Source organism: Parastagonospora nodorum, assembly GCF_000146915.1.
Source record: "Parastagonospora nodorum SN15 chromosome Unknown scaffold_12, whole genome shotgun sequence".
Taxonomy (NCBI): domain Eukaryota; kingdom Fungi; phylum Ascomycota; class Dothideomycetes; order Pleosporales; family Phaeosphaeriaceae; genus Parastagonospora; species Parastagonospora nodorum.
Window position 1 is genome coordinate 735878 of NW_001884560.1, and position 16976 is coordinate 752853.

Genomic DNA, 16976 nt, shown 5'->3' on the forward strand with positions numbered 1-16976 from the left:
ACCATCGTCCACGTACGTGGATCAAATGTCAAGTGCTGACAGCGCACTCTGGTTCCAGAATGAGCCTGAACTGAACGGCCCATCGCCCGCGTCAACAAGCCTGGTCCGCGACAGCTTTGTTGCCCCCATCTCAGATCTGCTATTCCAGAGACTTCCGTCATACTTGCCAGGTACTGGACCCAGGCCCTTCGATCATTGCTGTTACATCAGATCATATCCCGGGGAATCGCAAGTGTACCCTCCCTGGCATTAGCAGACCGTGCAGGCTGTAATTGAACTCGCTGGGGCCCTTTCATCTCCACCACCTGCTCCAGTTCTCGTTGTACATCGTAGCGTCGCAGGTTGACAGACTTCGTCAGCGGCTAGACGTTCGCTCGGCCGGACCTTGACGGTTCGTGCTCACATCGATACTCTGATGATCGCTCGGAAAGATGCTTCCCCATGTCCATTCGTATTGAAAGTACGGCGGCGGCAAAACGCCACAACCCTTCTTCCCCATACTGCACGCCGTCGTAACGAGGAGCAAGCCTGGGGAAGGTGCATGAGCTTACTCTTCTCGACTATTCCTACCTATTCTGTGAAGGCGCCTGTGTCCTTGTCATCACGCCGCTGAGTCCGCCGTCACTTGACTATCTTGATGGTCGGGCCGCTGCTCCTCAACGCTATGATGCTCTGAGTCTACTTGTGGGTCTGCAGCACCCCGGTCAACCGGAACCATGGGCACAGCGCCATCATTCGCCTCAGTGGAAGGGTTAGCCGGCTGAAGAGCCTCCAGCCCTTTGCCATGTTCGATCCTGTCGAATGAGCTGAGCTGCTTCTTGGAAGCGAGGCGAAGCCCCTTCCACACGAAGCTGGACTTCTTGCCTATCAATTCACGCTTCTCCTCTTCTGTCCCAGGCATCTCCAAGTCCATGTCAGTCATTCGGACTTTATCTGCATATGACTCTGCATCTGGCACCTTGGTTCTGGCAGGCGTGAGCAGCTGTATGTGCATGTCAATCGGTCAGACGGAGCACTTACTTTTCCGCGTTCCGTAATTGTGCAAGGCCCGTCTCTGCCTCGGTGTTATAGAGAAACTTCAGAGAGCCAGGCACGCCCATGGGCTTCCTGTTCGCCTTATTCGCAACAGCTTTTTGCGCGCCAGACTTCGCCTTTAGGAAATCCTTAGTGGCGACTCGGTCGCGAGTGAATGGCTGGCAGTTCTCCATTTTCCACCTGACCCAGTTCTTATCACGGGAGAGGACCGTGTCCACCATCCGGTAGTAGAATTTGCCATCTGGACCCTCCTGCAGGTAATTTGCAATGGCGGTCTTGATGCCCAATGCCCACTCGGTCTGTGCTCTTGTGGTCAGCCGAGACAACGATGATCATGGCCCTTGGTGGCACACGGGGAGGAGTAGCCGCGCGGGGAACAGATGCATTGCCACTCACATCTTCTTCACGAAGGGTGAAGTTGTACTGCATAGCCTTTTGGGCTTTCTGGTAGATAGACTTGCTCTTCGCCTTCTCTGTCAGGGTGAGAAGGAAGTCGACAAGTATCAGTGCTTGGACAAGGATGTGCCGTTGAAAAGCGAGATCGCTCAACTAGAAATTATCAGTCATAGCGCCTCAACCAATTTGTCTCTGATTGCGTACCTCCAAGCTTGAACAGATCGCGGCTTGTGAGATATTTGGGGTTGTAGGCGTTTGCCAAAAGCGTCATAATCATCTCCATCTTGATCCATCTGCTCCTTTGTTCGCTCAGAGTCCCCAGCCTGTATTACCTTAGGCACTTCTTTGAATTTGGCGAGAGTGGCCTCCAGGCTCTTTTGAAAATGTTTGAAGTGATCCTCCTCGAACAACCGGGGCGGGTTCGAGAAAGAATGTTGTAATGACCAGAACACTGGATAGAGGGAATCGATATCCATCGTGGAAGACAGTTCATCTTTCTGTACGTTGGAATTTCCAAGCTTGACATTGTGTTCCTCTGACTTGGACTCTCCCTTTAGTACAGGTTCAGCCTCCATGTCGTCGATTTGCATCTGGTCGTCTTCCGTACTCGAATCCTTCAAGAAGTCCTCGAACGTCGTCACATTCTCCACGTGAAAGTTGCCACGCAGGTTGACCGAGCTTTTGTCGCCCAGGGGGAAGCTCTGGAACATGAAAATGTACACACGTCCACAGAATACTGGATCCTCGGCACGAGATAGGCGGCGAAGAAGCTCATTGCATAATCGTAGGATAACGAGATCCTTGTTCTTGGAGTTGATCTGGGAGAACATCAGCTAGGTCCACAATTGGGGCGTCGTTGGACCTTACAGCAATGATGGCTTCTCTTCGGGACTCCAAAAAGTTGAACACAACCCGGCAGCCCTCGATGGACTGGCTGTCGAGCAGTTCTTCGATCAGCAGTAGGGTTGCCTGCGGAGAACATATATCTAACATTATTAGACATGTTGCTTATGAAGGGATGGAATTAAGTACCTCGGTCTCCGCAGTATTGAAGAATATCGAGCAGATTCCAGATAGACACAAACGCTGGCTCCCCGATGCGAGTGGAACCCTACAAAGATGAGCAACGTATACAGGGCATGTGGGAGAGCTTACCAAGTTGGCGTAGAAGAGAGACTTCGCCGCCGTTTCCACTGAGAGACGACGTGCCTCATCGCTGCCTTCTATGGGGTCAAAGAGAAACTCGTCTTCCCGGATCAGATCAGAGACTTGCAAGGGAGGGTCGATAGATGTGCTCGGCTTAACAGAACGAGCGCGCTCCAGTAGATAATTCAGTCTCGATATAATGGCCCCTTGAGAGTCTGCTGTAGAGCGAGCCATGTCGCTAGGTTCTGGGTGAGCGGCCTGGCTCGCAACAACGGGGAAGTTTGTCGGCGGAGTCCAGGAACGCCTAGTGTCGTCGAATTTCGGTTATGATAAAGGCCGGGCTATCGCCACACGTAGGTAATTCGTGTCTTCTATTGAGGTGCTAGCTGAGTTCGCCGACCGGATTTCAGTCATTCGCGCGTGCCGTTGTTTTTGATAGTGATGAAGGACCCTGTCGATGATTTAGAGTGCTGTGGCTGCGCTAGCGCATCGTCCGTGCACGTGGCTGTGAGTCGCGCTAAGTCGCGCTAAGTCGCGTCGCGCGTTGAGTGTCATTAAGCGGCCGTCCAGCAGAGGCACTGATTGCACACGTCTACACAGTAAAACGCCATACGAACACACGTACCATAATATGGCTCCCAGTAGAGCGAACACACCGTCAGATGACGAACTCGACAATATTCTCAATGGCATCACCGAAGGCAGAGATATCTCAGGCACCCAAGCCGAGTCGACGAGACCAGCTTATGCCAGCAAAGGCTCAGGCAATGCCGGCGATGGACTGGGCATCGACGAGGAGATCATCATTACGAAGAAACGCATACCTATACCGAAGCTCGACGACAACAGGCTATTGTCTGACCCAGGCATCCCAAGACTGCGGAGGATTTCGAAAGACCGTCTACGCTTTAAAGGGAAGGGGCATGAGGTATGCAACAGGCTGTCGCCAATTCTGTCATGATCACTAAGATTTGCACAGTACGGAGACATTGCGCGCATGCTGAACATGTACCAATTGTGGCTCGACGACCTATACCCCCGCGCCAAGTTTGCTGATGCGCTCACTATAATCGAGAAGGTGGGACACACCAAGCGCATGCAGATGATGCGCAAAGAATGGATAGACGAGGGCAAGCCGCGGCGGACGTCGGCATACGAAGAGGAAGATGCCGATGAGGTCGTCGTTCAAGCGCCTACAACGGAGCAGGCGACGGAGAGCATGGAGGGCGTGGAGCAGGGTGAAGAGGGCGCCGAAAGGGCTGGTCCAGATGAGGATGAGTTAGATGCGCTGCTCGCAGAAAGTGCGCAGCAAAACACTTCAGCTCCAAAAACACTGCCTGTGCGGACAGCTGGTGGAGAAGACGATCCTTTTGCAGATGAGATGGAAGCTATGGTCGACATGGAAGATATGTGGTAACGCGTGTGGTGACGGACATAACGCAGGATGAATTTGCTTTGCATAGCGCGGCGTTGGGTAGAATGCTACAAGACAGAGAATGCCGTTAGCTTTATTTTATTTTATTTCAAATGCAGGTACAAACATTACCCTGGGGCTGTCTCTTTGCCCAGGAGATCGCTGCCCCGCAGTACCAGTGTTCGTAGTGCCACCAGTGGATCCCTGCCCGCCAGAACCGACACGCATAAACTAGCAAACAACGTCATACACTTGAACACACGCACAACAGAGAAGCATCTGCAACTGCACCACGCCACCACAAGCAATGGAGGCTCTGTCCGCAGAGCTCGATAAGCTTCGGCTGAGCACCAGTGCACTCAGCGACCCCGGCTGGATAGATTCCATTGCAGCCGAGCAGCGGCCGCCGAAGCGACAGCGCAAAACCAAACATACCATCAAGAAAGAGCTCGAGGCAGAATTTCTGACGCCATCACGGTCCTTCAACACGCAATGGTTGAACCAGCTACAGCAACGTTGGGATGCTCCAACCAACTACCGCAGCCTGTGTCAGATTGCGCCGACTCAGACTCGCACCATCATCCGCTTCACTCGCGAAGGACTGGAAGGCCGTGTGACAGGGTATAAAGAGGTCACCGTTCCTGCCAACTCGGCGACAGCGAAAAACTCCACTTCCTTGCTGAGGAAGCCTGCCAACAGAGCTGAGTTCGTCCGCGGTGCTGCTGGCTTTTTCCCCTTCGCACCTGGTGGCCTCGATGGTGTCGAAGCAATTGCTGCAAGAGAAGATGAAGCAATTGTGCAACAAGAAAAGGCCAGCGCCAAGGCAGGTGGCGGCCTCGACCGAGTCATCAATTTCAGCGACCCGACTGGTCTGCTTGCTATTCCTCCAGGCTTCACCCGTGGATTGGACTTCCAGAAGAAGCTACTACCGGATGCCAAAATAACAAAAGAGGTTGAAGACACTCTAGGAGAGGCGTCAGCAGTCAACAAATCCAGCGAAGATGACGATGATGAAGGCTCCAACGATGATCGCAACGGTGGCGCTGCAGCGGGAGAAGATGGTCAAACTCCTATGGAGGAAGAAATTGATGCTCTTCTCCCCGTCGAGTTCCCTGCGCTAGCTCCTCATGGACCTCTGGCCATGGCTGCTTCCAGGAAGAAAGGCCGCGAATGGGCTCACATGGTGGATATTAACCGCGACATCACTAACTTCCGAGAACTCGTTCCGGATATGGCTCGTGAGTATCCTTTTGAGCTCGATACCTTTCAAAAGGAGGCCGTGTACCACCTCGAGAATGGTGACTCAGTTTTCGTTGCTGCACACACCTCTGCTGGAAAGACTGTGGTTGCAGAGTACGCCATTGCACTGGCTGCCAAGCATATGACCAAGGCTATCTACACATCTCCTATCAAAGCTTTGAGCAACCAGAAGTTCCGCGACTTTCGGCTCACATTTGATGATGTCGGTATCTTAACTGGAGATGTGCAGATACGACCAGAGGCAAGTTGTCTTATCATGACTACCGAGATTCTTCGCAGCATGCTGTACCGTGGAGCAGACTTGATCAGAGACGTGGAATTTGTCATCTTTGACGAGGTTCACTATGTCAATGATCTTGAGCGAGGTGTGGTCTGGGAAGAGGTGATCATTATGCTTCCAGAGCATGTTACTCTCATCCTGCTATCAGCGACGGTCCCCAACACTTATGAGTTCGCATCATGGGTCGGAAGGACGAAAAAGAAGGATATCTACGTCATCTCCACGCCCAAGCGCCCCATCCCGCTCGAACACTATCTCTGGGCTGGCAAAGGCATGTACAAAATTGTCACCGCGGACAAGAAATTCATCGATAATGGCTGGAAAGAGGCCAACGATGTCATGTCTGGTAAGGACAAGGTCAAAGCTCCAGTGACGAAGGAAGCTCCTACGGGCAGAGGAGGCGGCGGCGGCGGCGGCGGTCGAGGTGGCCCGGCTGCAAGGGGCGGACAAAACCAACGAGGTCGCGGCCAACAAAATGGCGGTCGTGGTGGCGCACAGCGTGGTGGAGGTCCACCAGCCCAGCGAGGTCGGGGCAACATAGCTCGCACGGGCCGTGGGGGTGGTCGAACAACCGCTGCCCAGGACCGCAACATATGGGTGCATCTCATCCAATTCCTCCGAAGCAAAGATCTGTTACCAGCATGTATCTTCGTCTTCTCGAAGAAGCGCTGCGAGGAAAACGCCGAAGCACTCTCAAATATCGACTACTGTACTGCTGCCGAGAAGAGTGCGATTCACATGACAATCGAAAAGTCGCTGGCCAGGCTTAGCCCAGAAGACCGAGATCTGCCTCAGATCAAGCGACTGAGAGAATTGCTAAGCCGAGGAATTGCTGTTCACCATGGTGGTATGCTTCCAATTGTCAAGGAGGTGGTCGAAATCCTGTTCGCCAAGACGCTCGTGAAGGTGCTGTTCGCCACAGAGACCTTCGCTATGGGCCTGAATCTCCCCACCAGGACCGTTGTGTTTTCTGGTTTCCGCAAACACGATGGCCGTGAATTCCGTGACTTGCTTCCAGGCGAGTACACCCAGATGGCTGGTCGTGCCGGACGAAGAGGTCTCGACTCTGTCGGCACTGTCATCGTGTGCGCACCAGGAGCTGATGAAGCCCCACCAGCCGCACGTTTGAGGCAGATGATGCTGGGTGAGCCCACAAAGCTGAGATCACAATTCCGACTCACATACAACATGATGCTCAATCTGCTACGTGTCGAAGCCCTCAAGATTGAAGAAATGATTAAGCGCAGCTTTAGTGAAAATGCGACACAAGCATTGCTTCCTGAGCATGAAAAGAACGTCAAGGTTTCCGAGGCAGACTTGGAGAAGATCAAGCGTGAGCCGTGTGAGATTTGCGATATCGATCTGGAAGCATGCCATCAATCATGCGAGGACTATAAGCGCCTCACCAATGAGATGCATCTCAGTCTGCTTGTTGACCCTGTAGGACGGCGGGTGCTGAGTCGGAACAGACTCATTGTATACAAGAAGGACAATAAACGGACAGCCGGCATGCTCATGCAAGATGGTACCAGTCGGGGTAACGAGCCTACCATCAAAGTACTGGAGATTGCTCAAAACGAAGATCGTAAAGCAGACGATCTATTGCCGTACCTTGGTCCATTCGCAAAGTTCTTCCGAAACCTTCCGAAGAGCCCCAAGGACCTGATCCTCAAGACTGCTTTCGTCCCACTCAATGACATTGAGTGCTTCACCAAGACTACTATCGACGTCCCTGAGTCTGTGCAGAATCTCAACAGAAAGAAAGACACGCTGAAGCTGGCTCAAGACCAGTTCTTGCCTCTGTGCCAATCGTGGAACTATGAAGACTGGGATGAGTACGACTACAGCCGCATCAAGAGCATGAAGTTCCGCGAGTTGATGGAGACGAGGGTGAAAGAGGGCCAGAATGCTGTTGACAAGAAGTGTCTAGAGTGTCCTGATTTCTTGAAGCACTTTGAGATGGAGCATGACCAATGGGTTATCAAGGAGAATATCCTTTCACTTCGACAGCTGATGTCGGATCAAAATCTCCAGCTTCTGCCTGATTACGAGCAGAGAATCCGAGTATTGCAAGACCTAGGCTTCATTGATGGAGGTTCACGGGTAGAGCTCAAGGGCAAAGTAGCTTGCGAAGTATTTTCTTCATTTTCCTATCTGTAGACTTTTACTAACTCCCCTGTAGATTCATTCCGCCGATGAACTCGTTCTGACTGAACTCGTTCTCGAAAACGTCTTAGCAGACTACACCCCCGAAGAAATCGTCTCCCTACTCTCCGCCTTCGTCTTTCAAGAGAAGACCGATACGGAGCCCACACTGACCGCTAGCCTCGAGCGCGGCGTCGCCGCGATCGTCAAAATCTCCGAGAAAGTAAATGAAATCCAGACTCTGCATCAGGTCATTCTATCTGCGGACGACTCCAACGACTTCGTCAGCAAGCCGCGCTTCGGCATGGTAGAGGTTGTCTACGAATGGGCCCGCGGCATGTCTTTTAATAGAATCACCGACCTGACGGATGTCATGGAAGGCACGATAGTCAGAGTGATTACCAGACTCGACGAGACGTGCAGGGAAGTGAAGAACGCGGCGCGGATCATCGGCGACCCGGTCCTGTTTCAGAAGATGGGGACGTGCCAGGAACTTATCAAAAGGTACGCGAGCGAGGTTTCTCCATTATCGACGGGCGATGCTGGTCGTGTTATCGACATGGCACATGCCAGCTCAACACTGAGGGATTATGCTGACTGGATTTTCAACACAGGGATATCTGCAACTGCGCGAGCTTGTACCTATAAAGCCGAGCATGTTTCAAATGATGCAGGCGTGCATGCGCTGGCGTGGGATTGTTGGTGTTGCAGTGGTTCGTTTCGAGAAGCCGGGGGACTTGTTGCAGATCGACCGAACGACAAAGGGAACACGGGCCCAAAACGCTAGTGGCTTTCTGGAACGAAACGAAACACCCACCCAACGATCGCGGACTTTCGGGCGCTCTGCGGTGGATGAACGAAACTTGGGTCCATCCGGTCCCTTGTCGGGTGGGCAGGGTGGATTTGCATTAATGTATATTGCATTGCGTGGCTGGAGCCCAAGATTCATAGCATGGTTGTACCTGAATAGCAAGACAGCGGTCTTCCCTTGTGTGAATCAGACGTGGAGCCGTGGTATGCTGGGTCTTTAGCGAGTGCAGGCTGTAGCGAGATATGCACAGGGGAGTGAGATCGGATTACGTGGCTGTGCCGCTGGTATGGCATGGCATGAATTCGGCATCGTGGAGCCTCGGAGCCATGAGCGCGATTGTTTGTAAGCAAGCACCAAAGATACGTGTATGCAAATCACAAATATCCGCTGCAAACATCCAGTAATAGGGTCAATGTTTGTGGGGAGCTTTTGGGAAACTTGTTTGCTTTGCTGATGCTGCGCAATTGTGACCTTGGGGTTGACATTTCGAATCCAGAGTTACCTACTCGACATTGCATTACGAACGTGGCACACAGCGAAGACGCCGCGCCTTGGTACACTCAACGAAACGTCATGGCATCTTCATCCTTCGCTAAGCCATGCGATGTGGTGTCATGTTGTAGCCAGTTTCTTGTCGTCGACACCGGGACATCGTGCGCCCAGTTACTTGAATCTGGTATAGCAAGGTATCGAGTCGGTGTCGTTATGCCGTGTAAGTGTGGGTACTCTACCACTGTCTATAACAAGTGGCAGCTATACCTCTGTGTAATAGTGGGCAGATATACCTTTGTGTTACACCTGGCGCTTGGAAGCCGTGTTGATAGGCCGATGGGGTCATGCAAGGAGACCTTCGAGAGGTCGGGATCGACTGCATCTGCCGATGCGTGCTATCCTACCGATCGCAAATGTTGACAGCGCCATCGACGGTTTAGCAACGTGGAACAGGCGACACAGGAGTACTTGCTCGAGTTATGTGGGACAGTGCTGCAGACTTGGACGATGTTGCTGAGATGTCGTCGCGAGGGATGTTGGTCCGGCTGGCGTTAGAGCGGGAAGTATGATACTACTACAACTTGTGACTGAACATGGACCTAGTCTACTACAGCGGACGCAAGAAAGCAGAGCTCAGGTGCCTTTGCGGTGAAGATGGAGGCTTGTGATGAGCTAACACCTTTTGGATAGAGCCCCAGAGCTAAGAGGGCTAGGAGAAACTAGTGGAGGGGAACTTCCACGACGTTCAATCAAAGTGTGTATAAGCCGGATGCAAGCGGTCAGCATATGCGGCTTGCTGGTGCCTTCAAGCGCAGGCTGCAGGTACTCGAGCTGGTGCAGAGATGAAGCAGGATTGTGTAGCAGTCAGGGCCGACGATGTGCAGTGCTCCCACGGTGAACAAAGTGAGAGCCCCGAGACGAAGCTGTCGGGAGTGTCCTCTCTACAATAGCGGCACTGCGTTGATGAAGTGGTGAAGTGAGCGATGAAGGCAAGGCGGAATCGATAAGGCACGTGCTAACCACGATGGCAACTAGCGTGCCAAAGGGCAACCCACAAAAGTTCCTTCCCCTCCAGTCCACACATCCCGCACACGCTGGCTGCAAACCGCAAGGGGCGCACGAGAATATCCGAATCTGCCAGATCGTGGCTTTCTCCCCATCGCTACCCCCAATTACATTTTCAAAAGTTCGCCAGAGGCAGCGCGACGGCAGTGAAGCCGCCCGTGACCCCACCACCGCCTACACCGCACCGACCGCTGAAAGTTCGCCTACGGTTGATATCACCGAGGGACACCGCCCACTTTCCGACACGAAATAGTCGCAACCATGGATGTCACTGTGCTGCGGGACCGCATTCAGGCGACCCTCGACCCGAATGCCGCCATCAGACAGCAGGCAGAACTCGACCTGAAGCATGTGCGTGTGTCTTTGAGCAATGCGCCCGCAATTCGTCACTGACTGAGATCCAGGCTGAAGAGCAGTCGGGCTTCACAGACGGCCTGCTGAACATTCTCGAAGGCGAGCAGGACGCTGCCATACGGCTGTCGAGTACGGACGCGCCCGTGACAGTGAATAAGGTACACATTGCTAATGCGTGCTGCAGCTGTCGTGTACCTTAAAAACCGCATATCGAAGGGATGGTCGCCGGCCGAAGAGTACAGCCAGGCCAAGCCCATACCAGAGGATGAGAAGACGTCATTCCGAAACCGCCTCGTGCCCATCCTCGTCGCCTCCCCGCCGCAGGTCCGCATCCAGCTTATTCCTACCCTCCAAAAGATTCTCGCATACGATTTCCCCGGGAAGTGGCCCGACTTTCTCGACATCACCATACAGCTCCTGAACGCCGGAGACATTGCTTCAGTCTTTGCTGGTGTGCAATGTCTGCTGGCGATATGCAAGATCTACAGGTTCAAGTCGGGCGAGAACCGCGCAGACTTTGACAAGATTGTGGGCATGTCATTCCCGCAGCTGCTCAACATCGGAAACTCGCTGGCAAATGAGACAAGTCTGGAGGCTGGCGAGATATTACGGACCGTGCTGAAGGTGTACAAGCACGCCATCTACGTAAGGAGAATTGGGAGCTTTCATATGGCCAGGCTAACACCCCGCAGTTCGACCTCCCCGCATCTCTCCGCGAGCAGGAGACCATGGTTGGCTGGTGTACACTTTTCTTGACCGTGGTCGGCAAGGAGCCACCAGAGACATCCCTTCCCGAAGACCTGGACGAGCGGGAAACGAACCACTGGTGGAAGGCGAAGAAGTGGTCGTACGCGAATTTGAACAGACTCTACGTCAGGTTAGTACATGTTGGATACAAATTTTGCGAGTTGCGACTAACACGCCCCAGGTACGGCAACCCGTCCGCGCTGGGCAAGAACAACGAGGTCGATTACACAGAAGTCGCGAAGAACTTCATCGCCAACTTCGCTCCGAAAATCTTGGAAATCTACCTACAGCAAGTCGAGAAATGGGTCGGCAAGCAGGTCTGGCTCTCCAAAGCCAGCTTGTACTACACGCTCAACTTTCTGGACGAGTGCATTAAGCCCAAGTCCATGTGGACACTCCTGAAGCCTCACACCGACAACCTCATCTCGCATCTCATCTTCCCAGTTCTATGCCAGTCGGACGAAGACATCGAGCTGTTCGAGGAGGAACCACAGGAGTACTTACACCGGAAACTGAACTTCTACGAGGATGTTACCGCGCCCGATGTCGCCGCTACCAACTTTCTCGTCACATTGACTAAGAGCCGAAGAAAGCAAACTTTCAGCGTCCTCAACTTTGTCAACGAGATGGTGAACCGATACGAGGCCGCACCAGACAACGAGAAGAACCCAAGAGAAAAGGAGGGTGCGCTACGTATGATTGGTACGCTTTCTGGGGTGATTCTGGGCAAAAAGAGTCCTGTCGCCGACCAGGTCGAATATTTCTTCGTCCGCCACGTTTTCCCTGAGTTCAGGAGTGCCCACGGCTTTTTGCGTGCGCGCGCATGCGACAGCTTGGAGAAGTTCGAGCAGCTTGACTTCAAGGACCCCAACAACCTCATCATCATCTACCGGAATATCCTCGAGTCGATGGCCGACCCCACACTCCCCGTCCGTGTTGCCGCTGCGCTAGCTCTCCAGCCCCTCATTCGACACGATGTCATCCGAACCAACATGAAGCAAAACATTCCACAGGTTATGCAGCAGCTTCTGAAGCTTGCAAACGAAGTAGACGTCGATGCTCTGGCAAACGTCATGGAAGACTTTGTGGAGGTCTTCGCACCAGAGCTGACTCCTTTTGCCGTGGCGCTGAGCGAACAGCTCCGCGACACCTATCTGAGGATTGTTCGTGAACTGGTGTCAAGAAACCAGGAGAAGGGCGAAGACAGCGAATATGGCGACTTCCTTGACGAGAAGAGTATAACAGCTCTTGGTGTGCTGCAAACGATCGGTACTCTCATCCTTACTTTGGAGAGCACCCCCGACGTGCTGTTACACCTCGAAACAATTCTCATGCCCGTGATCACAATCACGCTTGAGAACAAGCTTTACGACTTGTACAACGAAGTATTCGAGATTATCGATAGCTGCACATTCGCGGCCAAGAGCATCTCGCCCACAATGTGGCAGGCTTTCGAGTTGATCCACCGAACGTTCAAGGCTGGCGCAGAACTCTACCTCGAGGACATGCTACCTGCTCTGGAGAACTTTGTCAACTACGGAACTCAGACCCTCATTCAAAACCGCCCGTATCTCGATGCTATTGTCGATATGGTCCGAACCATCTTCAAGGATGACAAGGTTGGAGGCGTTGATCGTATCTGCGGCTGCAAGCTTGCAGAGATCATCATGCTCAATATGCGCGGACACGTCGACGATTACGTACCAGAGTTCATCTCACTGACCATGCAAGTTCTCACCAACGAGGAACCAAAGGTGAAGTCTTTGAAGATCCATCTGATGGAGGTGGTCATCAACTCTATCTACTACAACCCTGCCTTGGCGCTCCACGTGCTTGAAAGTAACGGCTGGACCAACAAGTTCTTCAGTCTCTGGTTCTCAAGCATTGACAACTTCAGTCGTGTGCACGACAAGAAGCTGTGCATCTCTGCTATCTGCGCACTGCTTACATTACAGGCCGAGTCCGTCCCTGTCAGTGTACAACAAGGCTGGCCCCGTCTGCTGCAAGGCGTCGTAAGACTTTTCCAGACCCTGCCTGCTGCTTTGAAGAGTAAGTCATTGTTCTTTGCCCACTTCATCAACGAACATACTAACGATCGCTAGATCGTGAAGAAGCCAAGAGGGAAGATAACTTCGACTTCGCTAATGAGTACGAAGAAGAAGAAGACGAGGAGTGGGAGCAAGAAGCCGACTGGAACGCCGAGGCCGAAGAGCCAGAGGATGTTAAGGATGAGAGTGCCGCATATCTCGAGTTCCTGAACGAAGAGGTACGATGCTTGTGACTGTACACTTTTGCATATGCTAACCAACTGCAGGCCCAGAAATTCTCCTCGGTCGATGATGAGGACGACGACGAGCTCGAAGAAGAAAGCCTTCTCGAGACACCACTCGACAAAGTCGAGCCATACAGCATGTTCAAGCATGCATTACTACGTACGTCTACGACTCTCATTGGCAAGAGCACTGTTAACACTCCGTAGGCCTACAGCAAGAACAGCCCGCCCTCTACGAAAACCTCACAAAGAACCTCAATCCAGAAGAGCAACAGGTCGTGCAAGGAGCCGTTCACCAGGCCGATGTCATTGCCCAGGCACAAGTACAAGCTCAGCAAGCAGTAGCAAATGGTGGCGTACCACCACAATTGTAGGGCCTGTGGTATATCTGTCCGCCATCGCGTTACAATTCCGGAGGAAATCTGTATACACGGCTCAATGGCCAACCAAAACATGTCAGCAGAGTACCGACATAACATGAGCTACACGCTTCACTCGAGCGCCAACTCCACGTTCTTGGCCGCTGTTCGACCCTACCTCATTAGATAGTTTATTTCCCTTCACCAAAACCCCGGGGTTTCCCTTGGTCAGATTAGCGAGCATCCAAACTCACCGGCGTCTGTTGCTTTTGACATGTTTGGAGGTAGTGTGCAGAATGGCGCGGGTACAATTGACAAGGCGTTGAGAAGTCGCATTGCGATCGAAAGAGGAGGAACAAATAGGAGGAATTGGAGGATGATATCCAAGAGTGCGGTTGTACCACTCTGTTTCTTACACATTGTGGAACTTGTTGAGGTACGGCGAGGATGAAGAGTAGATAGCATTCCCGTCACGGGATTAGAAGGCGGATTTGAATTGAAATAACGTTTTAGATTCACTGCCTGTAGAGTGCTTTATTGCATGCGACGATATGTAGAGCAGGTTGTCTAGCTTCAATGCCCCCACGCGGAATAGGGGTGAACGCCTCATCATAAGCAATGCTCTGCACGGTCATCCCATACGAGACTAACCTTGTGATACCAAAGGCAGATGCAGCCGCGCCATGTGGTTGGTATCTCGATCCGTTCCCGAGGTCCCTTATCGATGGCTTTCGGCGCGTGGCGTCATTACCCTGCCGTGCGTCTGGAACAAAAGCATCTCCACAACACCTGTCCTCCTCGTACCGCCCTACGTACACTTTCAACAACCTCGACTATCATCTGCGCTTTAAGCTACAACACCAAAGCAGGAATTGACCTACAAAAGAACATCTATAAACTTATAATTCCCCAGACAGGCGCCGTGGCGCATTCGCAGCAGCTCGAGAATGTCGCGTCCTACTGGTACGTCACACTTCACAGCGGCGCATATTCCACAATCGCTTACAGAAACTAGTCTCAAAAGCGAAGACATCATATCCACTGTACTCTGCGGTATGGGGCAGCGGTAGTAGATCAGCAACATTGTTAGTGGGGGGTGGCGGAGGTGCTGGCAAACGTACGAAAGCCCGATCGCATGCGGAAATCGCACGCTCACCAAGAAGCTAGATGGCGTGAAGAACATGATCACCTGTTTCGACTTCACCTCACGTGCTCCGAACCTCGAACCATCCGCCGAACTCGAGGTCTCCGCCGACGACTCAGTAACATGTCTTGCCAATCTTGCGACCAAAGACGGCCTCATAGTATTCGCGGGAAACGGAAGTTCAGTGGACGACCGAGTAAAGGGTCAGGACACACATTTCAAGGCATTTGAGCTACAGGTACCGAAGGGCAAACCAGCGAGCATCAATTTCTTGAGCAAGACACAGCTCTTCTCGGTGCCGAAGAACGAGAATGCGAGGAAAGAAATGTATCAGCGCATTCTGAAATTGTCTCCTCCACCACGGACGGCCGCCAGCACACCAACTAAGCGCATTGGCACCATCGCTTCAGGCCTCGGAGGCGACGAGAACGAAATCGTCATATTCAGCGCAACATCGAATAGGCCACAGGCGCAAGACATAATAAAGCGGATAAAGCTGTCAGCAGGACAGGAGGCAAACGATCTGGACATTTGGGATCAAGGGGAAGGACGCTTCCAGATCGCATACTGCCTGGACAGCGACGTGTATATACAAGACGTCGACTACGACTTCAGCAAGTCGAAGAATAGGACAGAGAGCGAGCGAAGGAAAGTGTACACCATCCCACACCCGGATGCGGGCGCAAGAAAAGGCCGATCCAAGGTCCGAAGCTTACGATGGCTTTCACCGAAGCACCTCGTGCTCCTCGCAAACAAGCCAAACCGGACCGGCGTAGAACTGCTGGTATTACACATGTACGAAGAGGGCCCCGGCAGCATCGTATCGCGGAAGACACTACCAGCACACGTAAAAGCGGCTGTAGATTTCGATGTGGCATTGCTAGACGCAGACGCGAACGGGGCTTACCAGATCGTCGTTGGTGTTGGTGGCATAGACGTTTCCCTCAGCGTGTACACGATCGACTACCATGGCTCTGCACAGGATTCATTAAGCCACCTCTACAAATACGCTACTTATGATGAAGTAAGTGTCATTCCAACTATTGTGGGACGACATGTGCTAATATCGACCAGGTACATCCTATGCAGATGACAAAAGTCGTCTTCTCACCGTTCTCGAAAACAACATCAGGCCCACAATACCTCCGACTAGCCACAACATCCCTAGGCAACACAGTCTCAGTAGAGACATTCACAGCTACGCAGATCTCCGCAGGCAGTAACAAAGCACGACACGTCATACAAACTGCTCGGACACGACAATTGTACGCCGGCGCAACCTACCTAGTCATTGCCATGGTCGTCGCGGCAGTAGCACTCATGATACAATCTCTCATCGATCCCGAAGGCTCTCTCACCCGTGGCATGATTCCCGCAAAATTCCAGAACACAGCCGGAAACACGTTCGGTGAAGTCCATCGCGCAAAACGCCACGCAGCCGTCCTCAACAACGCGGACACACCTGCGATCAGAGCTGAGCGACGAATTCGCGATCTTCTGCACTTGCACAACCCTCCAATGGGCTCTGACGCACCACAGAAGGAGAAGGCGGTCGTGATCCACCACGACGCTGATGCAGAGGAGTTGAGCACAGAGGTCCATGAAGGTGGGCACGAAGCAGTGCTTAAGAAGCACGCGCAGGCGAAGAAATGGGACGATCTTAGTAAGGAAGACCAGCTGCTGTGGAAGAAGAAGCTCAGTGACGCGGGAATGTGGGCCGTTGAAGAGGGCGAGACTATTTTGAAGAGTATCTTCTTTGGGCAGATCGGGGGAGTCATTGGTGGAATTGCGCAGGGTGTTATTGGGGGGTAGAGCGCGCGGTGAGCGGAAGAGGTGCTCGGGGGAGGCGTAGTGCGTAGTGCGAGACGAGTGGATGTGTGTCGGAAGTGTCTTTGATATCCTAGTATTATTGGCTCGCGGTGTGAGCAATACATCTTCATCCCGGATGATGGTTCAGTGCTTTGACACGTGAAAATGGAATGCAACGCGTGGAATTTGCAATGCGGAGAGTCTGGTACCCTATATGCAGCACCGCTTGGACTTGGGTCGAATAGCT

General features: G+C 52.7%; 6 protein-coding genes across 6 annotated transcripts; 4 read left to right on the plus strand and 2 right to left on the minus strand.

The window, feature by feature from the left end:
* Nucleotides 1-1016: 1016 nt before the first annotated feature.
* SNOG_08238 (hypothetical protein) lies at nucleotides 1017-2811 on the minus strand (the record flags this gene model as incomplete). The annotated part of the gene is made up of 5 exons (XM_001798508.1): nucleotides 1017-1334; nucleotides 1432-1584; nucleotides 1605-2249; nucleotides 2299-2400; nucleotides 2587-2811. 5 exons carry the CDS (start codon nucleotides 2809-2811, stop codon nucleotides 1017-1019), a joined length of 1443 nt encoding a protein of 480 aa, XP_001798560.1.
* A 397-nt stretch (nucleotides 2812-3208) lies between these two features.
* Nucleotides 3209-3994, plus strand: SNOG_08239 (hypothetical protein; the record flags this gene model as incomplete). Its single annotated transcript, XM_001798509.1, has 2 exons — nucleotides 3209-3505; nucleotides 3557-3994. 2 exons carry the CDS (start codon nucleotides 3209-3211, stop codon nucleotides 3992-3994), a joined length of 735 nt encoding a protein of 244 aa, XP_001798561.1.
* Nucleotides 3995-4298: 304 nt separating this feature from the next.
* Nucleotides 4299-8324, plus strand: SNOG_08240 (hypothetical protein; the record flags this gene model as incomplete). The annotated part of the gene is made up of 3 exons (XM_001798510.1): nucleotides 4299-7664; nucleotides 7714-8180; nucleotides 8291-8324. The coding sequence occupies 3 exons, from the start codon at nucleotides 4299-4301 to the stop codon at nucleotides 8322-8324; spliced, it is 3867 nt and encodes a 1288-aa protein (XP_001798562.1).
* Nucleotides 8325-10003: 1679 nt separating this feature from the next.
* Nucleotides 10004-13791, plus strand: SNOG_08242 (hypothetical protein; the record flags this gene model as incomplete). The annotated part of the gene is made up of 9 exons (XM_001798511.1): nucleotides 10004-10241; nucleotides 10298-10395; nucleotides 10449-10527; nucleotides 10583-11043; nucleotides 11076-11275; nucleotides 11327-13194; nucleotides 13248-13411; nucleotides 13460-13577; nucleotides 13625-13791. The coding sequence occupies 9 exons, from the start codon at nucleotides 10004-10006 to the stop codon at nucleotides 13789-13791; spliced, it is 3393 nt and encodes a 1130-aa protein (XP_001798563.1).
* Nucleotides 13792-13908: 117 nt separating this feature from the next.
* SNOG_08243 (hypothetical protein) lies at nucleotides 13909-14196 on the minus strand (the record flags this gene model as incomplete). The annotated part of the gene is made up of 2 exons (XM_001798512.1): nucleotides 13909-13940; nucleotides 14031-14196. 2 exons carry the CDS (start codon nucleotides 14194-14196, stop codon nucleotides 13909-13911), a joined length of 198 nt encoding a protein of 65 aa, XP_001798564.1.
* Nucleotides 14197-14500: 304 nt separating this feature from the next.
* On the plus strand, nucleotides 14501-16732 carry SNOG_08244 (hypothetical protein; the record flags this gene model as incomplete). The annotated part of the gene is made up of 4 exons (XM_001798513.1): nucleotides 14501-14533; nucleotides 14690-14739; nucleotides 14903-15944; nucleotides 16127-16732. 4 exons carry the CDS (start codon nucleotides 14501-14503, stop codon nucleotides 16730-16732), a joined length of 1731 nt encoding a protein of 576 aa, XP_001798565.1.
* Nucleotides 16733-16976: the final 244 nt, after the last annotated feature.